This window comes from Mytilus californianus, unplaced genomic scaffold (genome assembly GCF_021869535.1).
Source record: "Mytilus californianus isolate M0D057914Y unplaced genomic scaffold, xbMytCali1.0.p SCAF_8, whole genome shotgun sequence".
Taxonomy (NCBI): domain Eukaryota; kingdom Metazoa; phylum Mollusca; class Bivalvia; order Mytilida; family Mytilidae; genus Mytilus; species Mytilus californianus.
This window is the reverse complement of record NW_026262734.1, coordinates 39,576,462-39,595,784: the sequence shown is the minus strand read 5'-3', so window position 1 is coordinate 39,595,784 and position 19,323 is coordinate 39,576,462. Positions and strand designations below refer to the sequence as shown.

General features: G+C 32.1%; 1 protein-coding gene across 2 annotated transcripts in view; it reads left to right on the top strand.

The window, feature by feature from the left end:
• LOC127711193 (NAD(+) hydrolase SARM1-like) overlaps positions 1-8,946 on the top strand; it is a 51,216-nt gene extending 42,270 nt beyond the window's left edge. For both annotated transcript variants that reach the window (XM_052217163.1, XM_052217162.1), the window contains exon 9: positions 4,747-8,946. In XM_052217163.1, the coding sequence (XP_052073123.1) occupies positions 4,747-4,918 (172 nt within the window). In that variant the 3' untranslated portion in view covers positions 4,919-8,946. The remainder of the gene's footprint in view (positions 1-4,746) is intronic.
• The last annotated feature ends 10,377 nt before the right edge of the window (positions 8,947-19,323 follow it).

Below are 19,323 nucleotides of genomic sequence, written 5' to 3'. Positions count from 1 at the left end.
GATTCAACAAATCGGGTTAAAACGTCACAACCCAGTGACGTAGGTCAACCAAAAAAGTTACAAATACTTGATTTTCTCCGTTATTAGAAAGAATATAAATTTAAAACTTTGTGAATGTGTTTTTTATGTTAAGATGAACATATTGAGATGATAAGTAAAAAATCGCGGACTTTCCCTTTAACAAGTAGATACAGTCGGAGGTTAAAGTTTTTCATTCATCAATAACTTTGTCAAACCTTCATGGAATTTTAGGAAATTTGGACAGAAGCTTAATTTTGACCAAAATACAGTATAATTTGTTTTGAAAATAATTTGTTTTCATTTTTTTTGTTTTAACTGATAAATGTACTTTGTTTTTATACGACCGCAATTTTGGGGTCGTATATTTGTATCACGTCGTCGTCGTCGTCGTCGTCCTCGTCAGCGTCGTCCGAAGACATTTGGTTTCCGGACAATAACTTTAGTAAATGTAAATAGAAATCTATGAAATTTAAACACAAGATTTATAACCACAAAAGGAACATGAGGAAGGTTGGGATTGATTTTGGGGGTTATAGTCCTAACAGTTTAGGAATTTGGGGCCAAAAAGGGGCCCAAATAAGCATTTTTCTAGTTTCCAGACAATAACTTGTTGAACGATGTATGGATCTCTCTGAAATTATACCACAAGTTTCCATACCACAAAGGGATGGTTAGGATTGGCTTTGGGGGGTTATGGCTCAAACCGTTTAGGAATTAGGGGTAAAAAAGGGGGACAAACAAGGGTTTCCTTGTTAATGGACAATTAAAAAAAAGTACAATGTTATGTTTGGATTACCTCCCTTATACTGCTTTTAAATTATGTATAAAGAAATGTTGTATTGTCTTGAGGTGATTAGCTGTCAATTTATTTTTGGGATACGAGTGCCGTCAGGCAATCTGTAGACTTTTACAATTGACTCCCTTCCAAGACTCTCACGTCAACCGTTTTGTGTTTACATTAATAGGAACAACTCAGATTCTTAAGATTGTCCTGTTATAAAAAGTAAAAAACAAACAAGAGATTGAATTTAAACAACGTTCTGTTAAATTTCTTCTCATAATCCTCCTGTTTTGATATCTCCCTTTTTCATTTGCGTTTATTTTCCAATACGGAAAATCAGAATTAAGCAGTATTTATATTTAGGGTTTGATATATTTAGAATCACGTCAGAGAGGGAATTCCGTAACCCGAATAATCCAGTCGTCATATTACGATCACTTCGATCTCTCCATTAACGCTGGTCAACCGGAAATTAAAAATTAGCTGCATCATGGGATCAATGTATCCTGACGTATGGCACGAAAAAAGGAGGAGTTTAAAATTGTTTTACACATGTGCAATGGAGCACGAAACGTGTTTTCAATGTACACTCGTGTTTGAACAGAAGAATTTAGCGAAGGAATGCAGACGAAATATTCAGAAGATTCACGGTGAAATCGATATAACTATTAGAAATTTTGAAGTCAATTTACGTTGGTGTTGAACTGCATGATGGTTTTGAACAAGAATGTTTTGTTTGCAGTAAGAAGTGCCATAATGTCATACAGGGCATTCCGAATAATCCAGTCTTTATATTACGATCACTTCGATCACTCTATTGATTTGAATTTTCCAAATTTCATGGAATTTTATTGTACTACCTGGATTGGGTAAATTTGATCAAAAGGTCAAAATTTTGAAGGAAAAACAAATTTTAATGTAATTTTTTTAGTATTTTACTGACAAATTAAAATGTACTCAGTTATTTGTAATGGGGCAAAGTAATTTAGACATCAATGAACATGATGAATAGCTTTTTTTTTAACAAGACATCAATGAATAGCTAGTATTTATATCTCAGTCATCAAAATGTCTTTAAACATGTTAAATGTATTAAATGAACAGTGGACATAATCAAGAAATACATCAGAAGAAAAAGGTTGATTATTTCATACTGATAGAAGATACAGAAGCATGAGTAGCAAAATCTCATGTACAAAAAAATATATGGAACTTATAATTTGGTACGCTAGAAATGCTACATAAAACTCATCAGTGCACATGAATCGAATCAAATACAAAGTTGAAAGTTGAAGAACATAAAAAACAGGGTTTAGTTTAATCCATTAGATTTTTTGTTAAATTGAGATACCGTTTTCCAAAAAGCTTTTCATTAATGATAGAATTTACAATCTTGCCCGCGATCATCATTTAAATGTGTGCAATTTTGGAAGACGTCTAGGATTTTAACATTTTAGGCCATATGAATCCTAAACCCAAAGAAAGAACCGATTGACTTTTGTGTACTTGTACAAATGTATATTTTTGACATTTAGTATGTGGGATTGATAACATTTAGAAGGAATCTATACTACTAAAGGAAGAGACTTATTTCATTGAGCCCCAAAATCCTCTAAAACCATACAAAGTCGGTAATATTTGTGATATCCTGTATAAATCTAGTGTTTTGTTCTTCCTAAATTTGTCTTTGAAACACTTGTTTTTCCACAGAAAATGCCAATATTTGAGAAAATAGTCAAATTTCGGAGAACGTTTTCGATCTTTATCTTATACGCTGTCGTGCATGCTCAATCGACGCACTGCACGCGAAATCTTACTAATATAGGACAATGGTGTTGATTGAAAATTACGACATTCCAGGCCCGATCCCAATAGCCTGTTAACTGTTGCATAATCTGTACTTTCCGACTGTCAAACGGTGTATATAGGATCAAAATCACACCTGAACTTTGTCATTTTACTGACTTATATCAATGAAAACAATGGCAATTGTATCCCTCAGAGCAATCATGCTCTTTGATTAGAAGTTACTATTTAAAAGTGTTGATTAAGGAATATTAATTTTAGCCATGATTATATATGTCATTTTCTATTTTAAGACTTTTATGATGTATTTAAATGGGTAATTATGGTTGCAAACTCCATTGGAAATTTGAATTGAGATTATGACCATATCTTGAGGGAAATAATTTTTTTTTTGGAAAAAGAGGGGGAGTAAAAAAGAAATTGTGAGGAGGGACAATTTTTTCTCATTTCAGATTTCAGAAATTAAAAAGAAAACTTCTTCAAATATTTTATTTAAAGCAATTTATTTTTTTTGCAATTAACAAATAGATACAGTCTGAAGTTAAAGTTTGTTTCACATCAATTTCTTGATCAAACCTTCATAGAATTTTATGAAAATTTGGCACAAGCTTTTTTATGATTATCAGATAATGTCTGAAGCAAACTTTTGAAAATATATTTTTTTTTTCCTTTTCAGTATTTTTCTGATAGATGGACTTAGTTATTTACAGTTAACATTTACAAACAGTCTGGGATTAAACTTTTTGACATGATAAATTTTTAAACCTTCATGGATTGTTATGAAACTTGAACAGAAGCTAATCTTCAAGATCATGAAATAGCATCTAAAGAAAATGTTTGAAAATTTATAAAATTTTGTATTTTACTGATAAATGGACTCATTTCTAAAGTCAACATTACACTTTTACACTGATAGCAGCAATTGTAGGCGAGACACAGGGTTCAGCGGAACCCCTTATGATCTTTTTGTTATAGAACAGGGCTTTAGAGTAGTATTTAATATACTAAAATTGAGAATGGAAATGGGGAATGTGTCAAAGAGACAACGACCCGACCATAGAGCAGACAACAGCCGAAGGCCACCAATGGGTCTTCAATGCAGCGAGAAACTCCCGCACCCGGAGGCGTCCTTCAGCTGGCCCCTAAACAAATATGTATACTAGTTCAGTGATAATGGACGTCATACTAAACTCCAAATTATACACAGGAAACTAAAATTAAAAATGATTCAAGACTAAACTCTTTGGTTAATGTTTTGGTACAATAAAACCTTTTGTACCATACACCAAGTCATTACCAAAGTTAATTTGATGATGTCCCTTAGGTATGGAGGGAGAGAAAACATTGGGGGTAAATTTTGTTTTTTGGCAATATTGTTTAAGCTATAAAAGTATCTCTAGGTTTTTTCACAAGAACCAAAATAAAAACAGTACCTAATACAAAAAAGCTGTTTTTGTACTACTGATTCATTATTTAGGTCACCGCTAAGCTTACGAAGCAATGTTGATTCTGTTATTTTAAAGCGTAAACAATCTGCAAGTACAAATAACGACATTGATTCCCGTGTAGGACTTTCTCCAAATTACGGCGATATTCATTGTGTGGTTTGAAAATAGTAGCAAATTTGTTAGACCCAACTCATCTTGTCTTTACGTAAACAGTAAAGAAAAACATCCGAACGAAAATATTATAACATTTCCGTTATGTCAAAAGATTCTAATAAAAGATGTTTTTTATTGAAACAATCACAATGTGCCTGTATAGAATGCACGGTTGAATAGGAAAACCAAAATAGTTCATCCAATATAAAGCAGGTGCTTTTCGTTGTTCTCTTCAGATATTCTGTCACTTATGTTTGGTTTTCTCTGTGTGGTTAAGAAGGGAAATTTGATTAAAGAAAGTGTAGCAATGTGTGACCATTGCAGACATTTTACGAAATTACGATATATCAAATTAGTATACTAGGATTTAGCAGAATTTCAATAAACATGAAAAATTATAAATATTTCATAATCATATTATTTATTTACTTTCTGTTTTGAATTTTCATTGGAGTTCGGTATTTTTGCTATTTTACTTTTTATATGTATGTTCATGTGTGATAATAAATTTTAATCCAAATATTTTACATACTGCAGGTGGGTTCATGACTACCAGGATGCATGTGTTGACAAGGTTGAAAAATTTCTTCTTGGAGAGAAGATTCCTCATATGGATAAAATTCCATCACAAGGATCCATTCAAGGAGACAGTAGAAATTCCCCAGGACGAAGTAGCCATAGGAGTTCCTTAGACGGCAGCATGCAATAATGGTGCAGATTTGGAAAAGGCCATGTTAATTTTATGTGGGATATATAATATTTTAAACTAGTCTTTTGATTATATTGAGTAAGTGAAATATGACTTTGTTATAGTTTTTAAATTTTTTAGTAATTGCCAGTAGGCATTATAATACAGTATTGATATTCATTTTTAATCATGAATTTGTTATTTCTTGTATATAACTCTAATAAGGAATATGTTCTTGTTTTGGCATTATTAGATACAATTAGATATGAGTTAGATGACTAAAGTTATAGACGGAAAATAGGTAAATCATGAAGTATCTTGTATGTAGTATTACGTGTTCATGATTTGCAAAATTACAATTTGATAAATTTGTATACATTTTCGAAATCTTGAACTGGTTTACAGCTAGAATGATCGGCCTAGTGTGCATTTGCGACAATAGTTTCTACATATATATGATATAAATCTCGCAGTCAGTAAATATAGTTATGAAAGGGAAAATCCAATGATATGCTTTAATCTGCAGCTTATTTCAAGCATTCAGTTTAAATATCATATTTTCATTAAATTGTTGTTAGTAATACTTATGTGATTTTCAAAGTTATATTTTTTTTAATTTTAGTTAGTTAATAAGTGCAATTTGATACGGATTTGCATAAAAGTGTACAAGTTATATGCAATTGTTGTCTTTCATGCAAACATATTGCAAATTTTGAACATATTTGATTGTTAAGATGATTTTTGAATCGGTGCTAATATGATACCTCATGTAATGTTAATTATTCAATATCTGTTCTATACAAAGTTGCCAAATACTCATCAAAATACATTTCAAATGTTACATAGAACTATGTTGTATCAGATTATGTTATCTGTAGCCTTTACTGTTCAGTGTTCCCATGGATGTTTTTTTATCAAATATGAAAATTTAGGACGCTAAGCGTTTTGTAACAAATTTAGCGATGAGTCAATGAAAGACATGAAATCAGGATTCAGAAAGAATTATATGTGTATGTTGTTTGTCTTGTGTAAAGTTTTGTATCATTACATTGTAACAAATTGTCAAAATATAAAGTTAGATTAGTTATCAGATCTAAGAAGAACAATTGATGATAATTATAACAATACTGATGATATATATTCATAAGTTAATATATGTGGGGACATATTCAGTTTTATAACATTTTGGAATAATTTAATAGTTTTGATTATTGGTAATTTTTTTAATTTATTCACATTATCAAGTTTTAAAAAGATTTCGTGTTTTAGACAAGTTGAAAATGTTCGTTGAGATGACTTAAATGACTGAATTTGGACCTAAGAAGCAAATGTGTGAACGTTACATGTATGATGTTATGTAGTAGTTTTTTTTCTTTTTCTATTATATTAATTATTTAAACTTTGAGATGTTTTAAACATTATATTAACCATTATGTAGCATTTTACATGACGTATTGTTTAACTGACATACACAGTATGCATTTTTATGAAAAATGTTCATGCATTTATATTTTTAATATTTCATCTTCTGGATTTCATAAGAGGGCATATTTGCTAATCTTATCAAGATGGCTACCAAAACTACAAACAGGCATTAGACATGAAAAGTGACTGAAAAAAAAACCTGAATTTTTATCTGATTTAGTATATTCTAACTTGTTTTAACAAACTATAAATACTGGTCAGACAGTAGCTCAATGTTATCAGTATATAATATGATAGATATAGTTTATCATTTGAAAGGCATAATTTTAAATTTCTATATTTTATGATATAAAGATTTTGTTATTTTTTCTCTTTCTTTTATGACAGATATCTTTTTCAAAATAACATTATACTCGTACTTGTATTATAAGGCTGTGATTAAGAATGACTATAGGACAGAAAGTCACATAACAAAAAGTCACAGGCAAAAATATGGACAAAAATAATTTGGTCTATGAATAGCAAAATTATTACTTACATGTATTTAAAAAAAAAAAGTTTTTGTATTTTTCTTGAACTTTTATCATAAAATATCTTTCTAAACCAAATTTAATGATATAATAATTGTGAAGAAACCATTCTGTCAAAGTAGCTTGGTACTAAACTTGAGTTATGGTGCCAATATATATATTCTTTATATGACTAAGATTTGAAAAATATACATTTATCTAGACTTATGAACAATTTTCTAAACTGTAAAATGAATTTATCTTATAAAAAGAAACTTTCTTTTATATATTCAAACAATTGTAAACAATTAGTTGTGACTTTTTGTTTATGTGAAATTCTATTTTCCTGTAGAATAAATGTATTGAAATAATTTAACTTTTGCTTATTTAAATTGTATACATTATTTATACATGCAAGTTTATTTTTATTAAAATTATTTGGGATCGTATAATGGTATGATGTCGTCGTCTGCGTCATCGTCTGAATACACATTGGTTTCCGGACAATAACTTTAGTTTAAGTGAATGGATCTCTATGAAAGTTTTAAAGAAGTTTCAATACCACAAAAGGAAGGTTGGGATTGAATTTGGAGATGATGGTCCCAACCGTTTAGGAATTAGGGGCCCAAAAAGGGGCCCAAAACAAGCATTTTTCTAGTTTCAGGATAATAACTTGTGTATAAGTATTTCGATTGCTCTGAAATTGTACCACAATGTTTAATACCACAAGTAGAAGGTTGGGATTCATTTTAGGGGTTATGGGGGCTAACAGTTTAGGAATTAAGAGCCAAAAAGGGACCAAAAACAAGCATTTTTCTAGTTTCCAGACCATTTCTTGTGTGTAAGTGTATGGATCTCTCTGACATTGTACCACAAGGTTCCATATAACAAAGGGAAGGCTGGGATTGAGTTTGGGGTTAATTGCCCCAAACATGTAGGAATTAGGGGCCAAAAAAGGGCCAAAAACGCATTTTTCAAGTTTCCAGACAATAACTTGTGTGTAAGTGAATGGATCTCTCTGAAATTGTACTATAAGGTTCCATACTACAAAGGAAAGGCTAGGATCGAGTTTTGGGGTCATTGCTCCAAGGGAGGTTTCAAAAAGTAGGGGGGGGGGGGGATTTTTTTCCCAATTTTTTTAAGGAATTCATATTTTTTTTTCAAAATTTTTAAAATTTTGAATTTTTGAAAAGTTTCAAGAAGAAATCTTCAATTGCACAGTATTGCGCAATGGATATATAAGATCTTTGACCACATTTATTTTGTGTCAGAAACCTATATTATGTCAAAAATGTGATCACAATTCAAATGCAGACAGTATCAAGCTTGAATATTGTGTCCAAATTTGCCCCAACTGTTCATGGTTCGACCTCTGCGGTCATATCAGGCTGCGCTCAGCGAAGCATTTTATTTAGTTTTATATCTACATTAACCATATTATCAAATGTATCAAATCACGTGAAAATACATTAATTCATAGATACAGTGTAAAGTTTGATATAACGAGTATATTCATTATTATTCAAATTGTTGACTTTTCGTTTCCATTCTCTAACTTACGTTTGCCAAAAACCAAATGTTATTAAACTTAATATACACAAAACTAAGATCAAGTTGGAATTTGGGTGGCGTCACTTTTGCCGTTATTGAGTTTTGTCCCTTTATAACATTATATGCAAGTGGGGCATCATCATTCAATATTGTCTTCGATTATACCATTAAGGACTCTTCGATTATACTATTAAGGAAGTTTTGTAAAGACTTTTAAATGCATTTTTAAGAGTGAAAACAAAAACCATCAGCAGAACTGATAAAAAAGGTTTTATTATTTTATAGGACAAAAGTGCCATAGTATTATTAAAAACTGATTTGTTTACTTTTTTCTCTTTTTATTAACAACATCTTTGTTTTTTGTTTCTTTTTTATATATTTATTTCAGGTGCTTGAATTTATTACATAGTTAGGAACATCATTTGAGATGTTGGTTTGTCATATATTTTTTTTTTTAATTATTCTGACATGAATTAAACAAATTGTTGAAACTTAAAAAGAATTGTCTTTAGGGATGTTATGTATGAAAAGTATTTTAGGCCTTTAATAAATATTTAGATTGTTTATTTCTCTTGTTTGTATGTAGCCGTGATTGTCTAAGTTTATGTATAAGTTCAGTTTGTTCATTGCATACACTACCTTTTTCTTTTATCAAATTCACATACTTAAGATGCATTATCTGAACTAGTATACATCATTGTTTTGGGGCCATCTGAGGCCCGCATCCGGGTGCAGAATGTTCTCGCTGTGTTGAAGACCCATTGCTAGCCTTGGGCTGTTTTCTGCTTTTTTTTCCGGTTTTTATATGCCCGTCAAAATTTTTACGGGACGTTTTATGGTATACAAATGTCGTCTGTCCATCTATCCATCTGTCCGTCTGTCTGTCCGGCGTAAACATGTTGCACTGTAAATTGAGAATGACATATCCAAATTTCATGAAACTTAAAATAGTTGTTTCTTATGATGGTCAAATGATCTGTATACTTTTTGGTGAAAATAAGATTAAAACTTTTTGAGTTACGGGACTTAGTAACTTAAACAGGTGTGTGTTTTTTCACATGTCGTGCCGTATCTCAAAAACAATTTATGATTATTGCTTAAAACTTTACACACTTCTTATTTATATTAATCTTAAGATCTGTATACTTTTTGGTGATGATTCAAAATTTTATTTTTGAGTTATTGAGTATTTTGTAAAAAAAGGGGGAGGGGTTTTTCACATATCGTGCCGTATCTCAAAAACGATTTATGATTATTGCTTAAAATTTTACACACTTCTTAGTTATATTAATTTAAAGATCTGTATACTTTTTGGTTTTGATTCAAAATTTAATTTTAGAGATATTGATTTTTTTGTTTTTAAAAGGGGGGTTTTCACATGTTGCGCCGTATCTCAAAAACGATTTATGATTATTGCTTAAAATTTTACACACTTCTTAGTTATATTAATCTAAAGATCTGTATACTTTTTGTTTTTGATTCAAAATTTTATTTTAGAGATATTGAGTTTTTTGTTAAAAAAAAACGGGGGTTTTCGCATGTCACCCCGTATGTCAGAAACTATTTATGATTATTGCATAAAAATTCACACACAAGACGAAGGGCGTATCATGCGCTCATGGTGCAGCTGTTTATTGTCTCTTTGACACATTCCTCATTTACAATTTATTAATGTTTTGAAAAGGTATATCAGGGTGTAAAAGTTGGAATCTTTATTAAAGTTGAATGCAGATGATTTTCATTTCACATCCATGAAGTAAGGTTGTTCATTATACCAGTATATTTCTGATTAAGTAGGTTGAGTGAATGATTGATTAATTGTTTGATTATTGTTTACATTACTTTTAGTGACAGATATATCATGCATATATTTGAATAAGATATGTGAAAGATACCAAAAGGATATGTAAAGTAGAGAGAGTTCAGTATCTTTAACACCGTAACATCAAACTTTTCGTATTGATTCTTTTGAGGGACGTTACTTAAGTAATCAGGTTTTGATTCAGAAGAAGACTAGACATATATATCTTCAATATTGTTTCAATAAGGTAGGTTCTATACAGTTGATAAACGGGGACGAAAGTAGGTTTTATTTTTGTTTATTTGATGGGGGGTTAATTTTGATTTCCATTGAAAACTAAGTTATGTAAATTAGTTCGACAGTAGTTTACCGATGTTCAAATGTCGTAAATCGGTTAAAAATCGGTTAAAAATAAAAAGAGATGAAGCAATGTAACAAACAAAAACTGATGGAATCACAGGAGCGAGACCATGTGCGTCGACAGGGTAAGCGTATCCTCTAAGGTAGGGAAACGAGTGAGACCATATACGTCGACAGGGTAAGCGTATCCTGTAAGGTAGGGAAAAGAATAATGTCTGCAACAGGTCGACTGTGTACCAAAATTTCTGTTTAGAGTAGAGAGGGTTCGGTATCTTTAAACACCATTACATCAATATTTTCGTATTGATTCTATTGAAGGACGTTACTTACTAATTTATGTAATCTGAGTTATATAAGAAGAAAGCTTCAAAAATGATTTAAAGGTCAGCTACTCACTCCCATTTGTATTTTGTTGGAATGGCACTATGATTTATTGTGCAGAGTGATCTAAGGGGCGTGGTTTTCGTAGAGTGCAATTTATTGTCTCAAATTGGATAACGTTGGTTAAAAAGAAAGAGTATACAAAGGGTACAATAAAATCCTCGGAAGAAAATAAAGGCAAACTATGAGCAAAAGAAATGAGAAAAAAAAAAAACAATCAACAAAACACTATATAAAAAATTACAGATTTCACTGAGTAATAAACCCTGCAAAAATGGGGATAACGCTGGTGCACAGAAGGGATAAACAATTCCTGTTCTACTAGAGCAACCGTCGGCAATTCAAATAAGTTAAAGTCATTTATGAGAAAAAGAGGTCGGGTGGCTGGGACATATTGAACGTATTCGTTGTCATCTGTGACACAGATATTCAATAACAGATACCAAAATCATTAGTGCGTCCATAAAACTTTCTTAGACATAGTGTGTTTTATATGTAAAAAGCATTACCTTTTTTATGAACGAGTAAGGCATTTAACAATAGACTTTGAAGTCCTAAACATATACTGTAAAGACTATATAAAAGGATAAAATATGCTCAGTATGTCTGTATAATATTACTTTGGGTTATCTGTGTATGGTGAAAATTACATTCTTTCAGTTTTTTTTTTGGATCCCGAAACTTCTTAAATACTCTAATAGGTCATTTTGGTCATATTGCTCCTACCGTTTCTACGTATTTATACGCATCCTGACTTTCAAATATTTAGGTTCAAGCGTTCGTGATGGAGGTAAGCGCTTCAAAGGTACGAAATTTATAAAGTGTTATTTACATTTGCTAGCACTTGGTCGATGCCACTGATGGTGGATTGTTAGTCCCCGGGGTATCATAAGCTCGGTAGTCGGTGCTTCGGCACTGACATGATTTATATAACAAAAAAAATCTCTCTTGTATTGTCCCTTTACATTTTCAAATCTCATATTGTTAAAATTTGCTCTACGGTAATCAACTACCAGAATTTCGTCAACCTAATGAGGTTTAGTATTTATATTTTTTTTACGCATGAAATTCCTATTATGAGTTACCTGCTGTATCAGGTACATGCTGTTTGAGGTCAAGGCTGAATACCTTGCAGAGACATTCCCACAAAACACAAATATTGATCTCCTGTAGAGTTATTTCACTGTTTGTTCACAAAGAGACATTCAAGAAAATAAGTCTGCATAATAATATACTCTGACGAAAGGTCTCAAAGCATTGATATATGCTCATTCGAAGTATTAGAATTGAAACATGTTTGAATGAAGGGATATATGAATACCATGGGACTAACACCATCATGGTATTATATGTCTTTAATGGTATCATATGATTCTGGCCAATGGTATTAGCGGCTCAAAATCAGTGTTCTTGAAGTTTAAATGTAGTTCATTCTATGAGGTAAATATAGATTTTATCAATTTAAATAATATTAAAAAATATTCCTGAAAGTTTGATTATTAATCTTATAACGCTTGACTTTAAAATTCAATAAATCCTATACGGCATATTTAATGACTATTTATAGATGTTGACATCTTTACAGAAAGTATGGGATGGTGTAAAATTATAGATTGTTAAATTATATAACATTTTGAATAATTTATTGTTAAGTGAGATATCAACTTATTTTTTTTTAATGAAACGCATTAACCTAAGTATGATATTAACATCCACAACTTCTAGTATTCTTGCACGATATTAACATACTAATAATCCTCTTTTATTCAAACCTTTTTTGCATTCAACTGAGTTTTAAATACAAAGCAAATAATAATCCATGAAAGAGTGTCATGCTAGGACTTCCTTGTATTTGAAATAATATAGTAAAAAATTGAAATGTTACAGAGGTATTGGATTAGATAAAAACAATCGCCGTATCATAAAAGTTAACCTGTTTTAAATCCATTGGATAGCCCTCATTACCCAAACCAAATAAACAACAAACACACATAACAGAAAAGGACTAAACAATCAAACACTAAACAGAATAAACACATATTATAAAGCAAACAGCAAAATGTAAAACATATCTATCGGCTAGACAGGTTCCCTGTCCTTTATCTATTTGGCTCTGACATATATTAAACAAAGGTGTCCTCAGATACCCGTATGTTGCAAGGGTGAGAACCGCCTTAATAAGTTATATGTTTTGACTATTTTGACTGTGTTCTCGTGTAGCCAAGCAAATATCATGAATTACAAAAGAGACTGCTGTTTTAAGTAGATGGTGAGTATGAGTAAATAATCACTTTTAAAATCTATTTTAAACGGCAGAGATGTCTCATTCTCTGATAAACGACGCTACATCAAATCCGCAAGACGCAAGTTTAGTGTAACTAAACGGTTGGTCCTTACAATTTTGCGGAAACAGAAAGTGTTTTCTACAAATGCATACCTGTTTCCAAATATCACCTGAACGGCAAGTATTCTTAATCTTTGAACAGGGCAGTATACTAGAATTCCAATTTCGTGGATATGTCTATAACATTCATAGTGCGAGATTTAAGACACTCTCTGAATTGAACATGTTGAAAACAATAATATGTATGAATTATATCTTAGATTTTAACTGATTTATAAGAGTAGCAGCAGATACCAAAGAGATATTCAAACTTATATAAGACAAACTGACAATGCCATGGCAAAACAGAAGACAAACTGACAATGCCATGGCAAAACAGAAGACAAACTGACAACGCCATGGCAAAACAGAAGACAAACTGACAATGCCATGGCAAAACAGAAGACAAACTGAGAACGCCATGTGACAACGCCATAGCAAAACAGAAGACAAACTGACAATGCCATGGCAAAACAGAAGACAAACTGACAACGCCATGGCAAAACAGAAGACAAACTGACAACGCCATGGCAAAACAGAAGACAAACTGAGAACGCCATGGCAAAACAGAAGACAAACGACGAAAAGACAAATAACTGTCTACAAAACACAACGTAGAAAACATAAGACTGAGCAACACAAATCCCATCAATAACCAGGGTATATTTAATGTGCTCCGGAAGGGTACGCAGATCCTGTTCTAAATCTTGATATACTTTGGTGTTTAGTCTTTTAATTAAAACTACTCCAGCACAACTTCATGCCCGATATTGACATTCAGTTCTGTAAAAACATACGCGTTTTAAGAATGTATATATAAGAGGTGACGGATCAGTCTTTCTGATAATAAGCTGGGTGGAAATTTACATTAACTTTTAGTTAGTAATCACTGATCTAATAAAAAAGGCTAACATTACTAGAGAATACTACAAACTAGCAATGTACACATATATACAGTCAAGTCCGATAATTTATTCGTCCGGTAAATTCATTCATTTCATAAAATTGGCATCAAAAGAACTTTTAATGACTAATGGGACAGACAAAATTACCGATTTTCCCCCATAAGGTACATGATATGGCTTTTCGACATAAATATATGTATGAGTCGAATAATCTATAATGGATAGTCCGTGACATTGCTTTTTTTCATCAGACCCATATTATTAGCACCAGAGACAATTAAACGTTTATGTTGATATTTGATGTCAAATTCGCAATATAAGGCTACAAGACAAATACTATGCCATTGATTTATAAACTAATACGTATTTGATATTTGATGCTCACTTTGAACTGCTAATAGCCTCATAGGCTTCAAATATCTCTGATAGGTTATATAAATATTTTGAGGCATTTTGATACACTGGATAATTGGATTCCGAGCACTCCTAAACTTCATCAAAATTATATTACATTTTATAATTCTCAAATGTCAACTTTAAAATTTCAATTAAAGTAATAAAATTGTCTTCTTAATGATGAAGTACGTGTACTCTCATCAAACTGCATAGTTAACAGAATTAAATCTGGTTCTTTATAAAGAGTTCGTTAAATCTAAATTGAATGTTCGAGAGCTGTATTGAATATTTGATGATTTTGCAAGAACGTATACTATACGGTTTAAAAGATAAAACTGCATAGAAATAATTACCAAATGGACCAAGTTCGTGGTCATCTGTATTACTGATATTCTATAACGATCATCCAATTTAAGATGGCGACTGTGCAACTGTTGAAAATTACTTCAGTTTTACAATGAAGAACCTTTGATCCAATGGCTTTCTTGAAGGCAGCAACCCCCAATGACATCCTCATCGGAAAAACAGGACCTGGAATATCATATAAAAAAACTCATCAAAGATACCATGCTCATAATTTTATAATCAACTGTCAGATATACTTCATATGTGGACTGTAACCTTGTGAACTAAAACGTTACAAATCTGGCGCAGCGGGTCGGTCTGAACAAAGCAGGGTTTATAATTCATATCACATAATCATGTTTTCGCTCTGAAATTGCATTTAATTTGCCACTGGACATCAGCCATCCATCCATCCACCATATGCAGGTGCTGTCGTAATCTTTGTACATAAAAAATGGAAAGTTCACAGTGGGAAAATGGAGACATCTCTTTTGTCGTTTATTTTTCTTTTGAGTCGACCCCCACTATCAACTTCTGTTTGAAAATCAAGATATCCCTTATGGAAGCGCACCTAGTTGTTCAGTTGCAAAATTTGATTATATATTGATTTACCTAAGGACGGACTGGTAACGGAATACGAAGATAGTATGCCCACGTTTTGGAATGATTGATTATTTTTCCCAGCGGCAAATATTTCATGCATATTAAGGACGTCGAGAACAAATTAACAATAACTCCAGTAGGTATATTCTGAAAAGTTGGTTGACTGGAATATTCGTCTGCCATTAGAAATCAGAGTATGTTGAATAGGGGCAGAAGTTTTGTCATGCAATATTCTACCTATATATACCCCAACGAGTTGTTGTAAGGGTTTTTAAGCGCACAGAGAGCGTGACAATCTCCCTACAAGTCCCCTTTTCGATCGAACGTGGCTGTGTATTTATACATCCCGCACTTGCAGTCAAACGTAAGCCCCTCTTTAGCATGGGTTTAACTGCTGGTTAGAGAAGTTCAGGAACTACCACATTTTAAAACCAAATAAACCGTTGGTACTCCCGTCTGTTGTAAAGCTGAACAAAATGGAGAAAAAAAGAAAAAAATAATTTTGAAAAAGACAACATGAACGTTCCTTAATATAGTTATATTAAAGGAACATTCATATAAGATAAGGAGATGTGATATGATTTCCAGTGAGACAACTGTCCAACAGATTCCAAATAACTTGGATTTAAGCAAAAATAGGTAAGGTATGGCCTTCAACAATGAGCAAAACTCATAAATGTTCCTTAATCCCGAATTGTATGCATAAAAGATGCATGCATATCAGTCAGGAACTTAAATGTCAAACACAACATAAGTAATTAATAAACCATTAATTTGTATAGTCGTCCTCAGTCCTTCCTTGTAATCTCAATATTACCCTCAATGGTACCAAACATATATACAGAACCTTTAGTCACACACGTTTTCACAAGTTAATTATTCCAGTGAGCTTCGTATGCTTTTACTGATTATTTTAATAATGTCTATTATCTAACTTTTATTACTTATTTTATGTATTCTAAAGAATCAGACGACGGTCGTAAATCTTTGTAGTCATAAAGTAATGCATAAAAAGTTCCCCTGAAACATTTGCGATAGTTTTCTACTGAGGAAAGTTTGCGTGCACAAAAAATGATACATATTTTTTCATTGTTGTCCTTTTCATTTTGTTCGCTTCCTAAGTAGTGTTTTCAATTGAAGCTCACTTGCGGGTAGCCGTCGATTTTCGCAACTAATACAAACAAATTTGAAATGGCACAATCAGCATTAATAATATTTTTGATTACACTTTGACGCCAAAAATAATTTAAAAAAGAATATTGATGATGATTGTGTTATTTCACTTATTCTGTATTTTTAGTCTATTTATATCTAATAGTGGTTATTACAAGTTCTCTCGTCTCGATTGGTTCATATTTCCGCGGGTACTGGTAACCGTAACGGAATGCGTACTGGTAAATACCCAATACGTGAAAACAGTCAGGATAACAGTCCTACATTTTTCTAGTTCACAATTTGTTTTTAAACTAAACATGAGTATTGAAGAAATACAGAGTCCTATAAATTAAAAACGAAATGCATATTTCGTGTACGAACAAGTTTTAGATAAGTTGTCCGCCCAAGTTTCAAAGTTCCGCGCATAATTCCAAAGTTCTGAATACAAAAAAAAATGCCAATTTGTTTTCTTTGGCACAAAAGCGAGTACGTATAAAGAAATGTTCTAGAAAAGCATTCAATTCAATTTTGAAAGGTTTACTATCTGTATTTCTTATCGATCACATGATGAAAAGAAGTACGTTTACTTTTCCCTGTGTTTCTTTCACTCATACAGTCCATATTGAAAGTCTTGATGACCTGAGCACCCTTTTTTGTGAGATTCGTATTGCTCCATCTTTAGTTTTCTTTGAAGCGTTGTATAGAGTGTTGTTTGGTGGTTCGTCTGTTTTGTTTCGGTCAGGGTGTTGTCTTGTAGCATTCTGTAGAGTGTTACTTGGTGGTTCGTCTGTTTTATTTTGGTCATGGTGTTGTCTTGTAGCATTCTATAGAGTGTTACTTGGTGGTTCGTCTGTTTTATTTTGGTCATGGTGTTGTCTTGTAGCGTTCTATAGAGTGTTACTTGGTAGTTCGTCTGTTTTATTTTGGTCATGGTGTTGTCTTGTAGCGTTCTATAGAGTGTTACTTGGTAGTTCGTCTGTTTTATGTTGGTCATGGTGTGTCTTGCAACGTCCTATAGAGTGTTACTTGGTGGTTCGTCTGTTCTATTTTGGTTACGGCGTTGTCTGTCTTTTTTCTTTTGATTTTGATGCCCCTTGGTATATTTTTCCTTTTTAACGGTCGCGGGTTAAGGGGACAGACATAGTTTAAAAATTAAATATTTGCGGATTTAGTCAAAATTATTGAATTTCAGGAGCTCCTGTGACAATTCGATTTAAAAGGTAATCCTGTTTTTGAATTGTGGAAGTTCTGAAATGTATAATTAAGGAGCTCCATCCATATTAAGGATATTTTAAAATATTCAAGAACGTGATGAAATAAAGCAATTTTGACTGATGATTTGTAGATGTCCTGAAATATTTTAGGATATCCTGAAAACGAGGAATGGAAGTCCTGAATTTGAATTATATAGGGAGGTCTTGAAATATTTCCAGTGGTCCTCAAAGATTTAAGGATATCCAAAATTCGAATTGGGGAGGTCCTGCATTGTATTAGGAGCTCAATAAATACAATATTTTTGACTAAATCCGCGCCTAGCTCATAATTAATTGCAACCCAAATTTTTATTCACCCATAACATTGCTGTTGCGATAGTTACTGAACAAGAGCAAAAATCATTCCAACTTGCAATATTTAACAGTCTGTTTAAAATTGTATAGCTTAAAAATATAACTGAATGTTGCAAGAACTTCAAGTTACACAGTCACATGCAGCTATGATACTGTGAATTTTGGTAATGCTGCAATGACTTTTGCATTTATGAATAAAAGGAGATGCATGTATGGCGTATATGCCCATGAGGCAGCAACCCACGACACAAACATCCAAAAAGACATAAATTTAGAATACGACTTATCAATGAAATAAACAAGTGTTTCTCGTTTCTCTTTTTTTATATAGATTAGACCGTTGGTTTTCCTTTTTGAATGGTTTTACACTAGTCATTTTTGTGGCCCTTTATAGCTTGCTGTTCGGTGTCAGCCAAGGCTCCGTGTTGAAGGCCGTATTTTGACCTATAATGGTTTACTTTTACAAATTGTGACTTGGATGGAGAGTTGTCTCATTGGCACTCATACCACATCTTCTTACTTCTTTCACTGGTTTTAATTTTTTCTACAGAATGACATTTTCGTTTTGATGACGCCTACTATCCTTTAACGGAAAACCAAGAACTGTGTTTTTATAGAGTATAACCACATTGCCTAGACCTTTAATGGGATGTAAAAACAATCAAAACAATTGTACATTTCATATGTCTTGGTATTGATTCATTTTCAAACTCGACGAAACACAATAAAGGGGAATTTCCCTTCGGATATCACTGGTCATTCCGGTCAAGTTTTCAACACTTCGTTCTTTACTTTGTTTACAGTGCCAAATACGTCTTTCTAAAGGCTAAACAATCCGTGTAATCTGGCGTACAATTATTACAGAAAACCACTGGGACTTCTTATATTCAATTATATATCATGATTGAAGATAGAATAAACTTTATTTGAAGCCAACATGAGACCAATAAATGACTAGCTGATAAATTTATAGAAACGCTGGGTCAATAGGCACTGAATCATAGCCTTATCAAATATTGTAATATAACATTTATTTGACGGTCG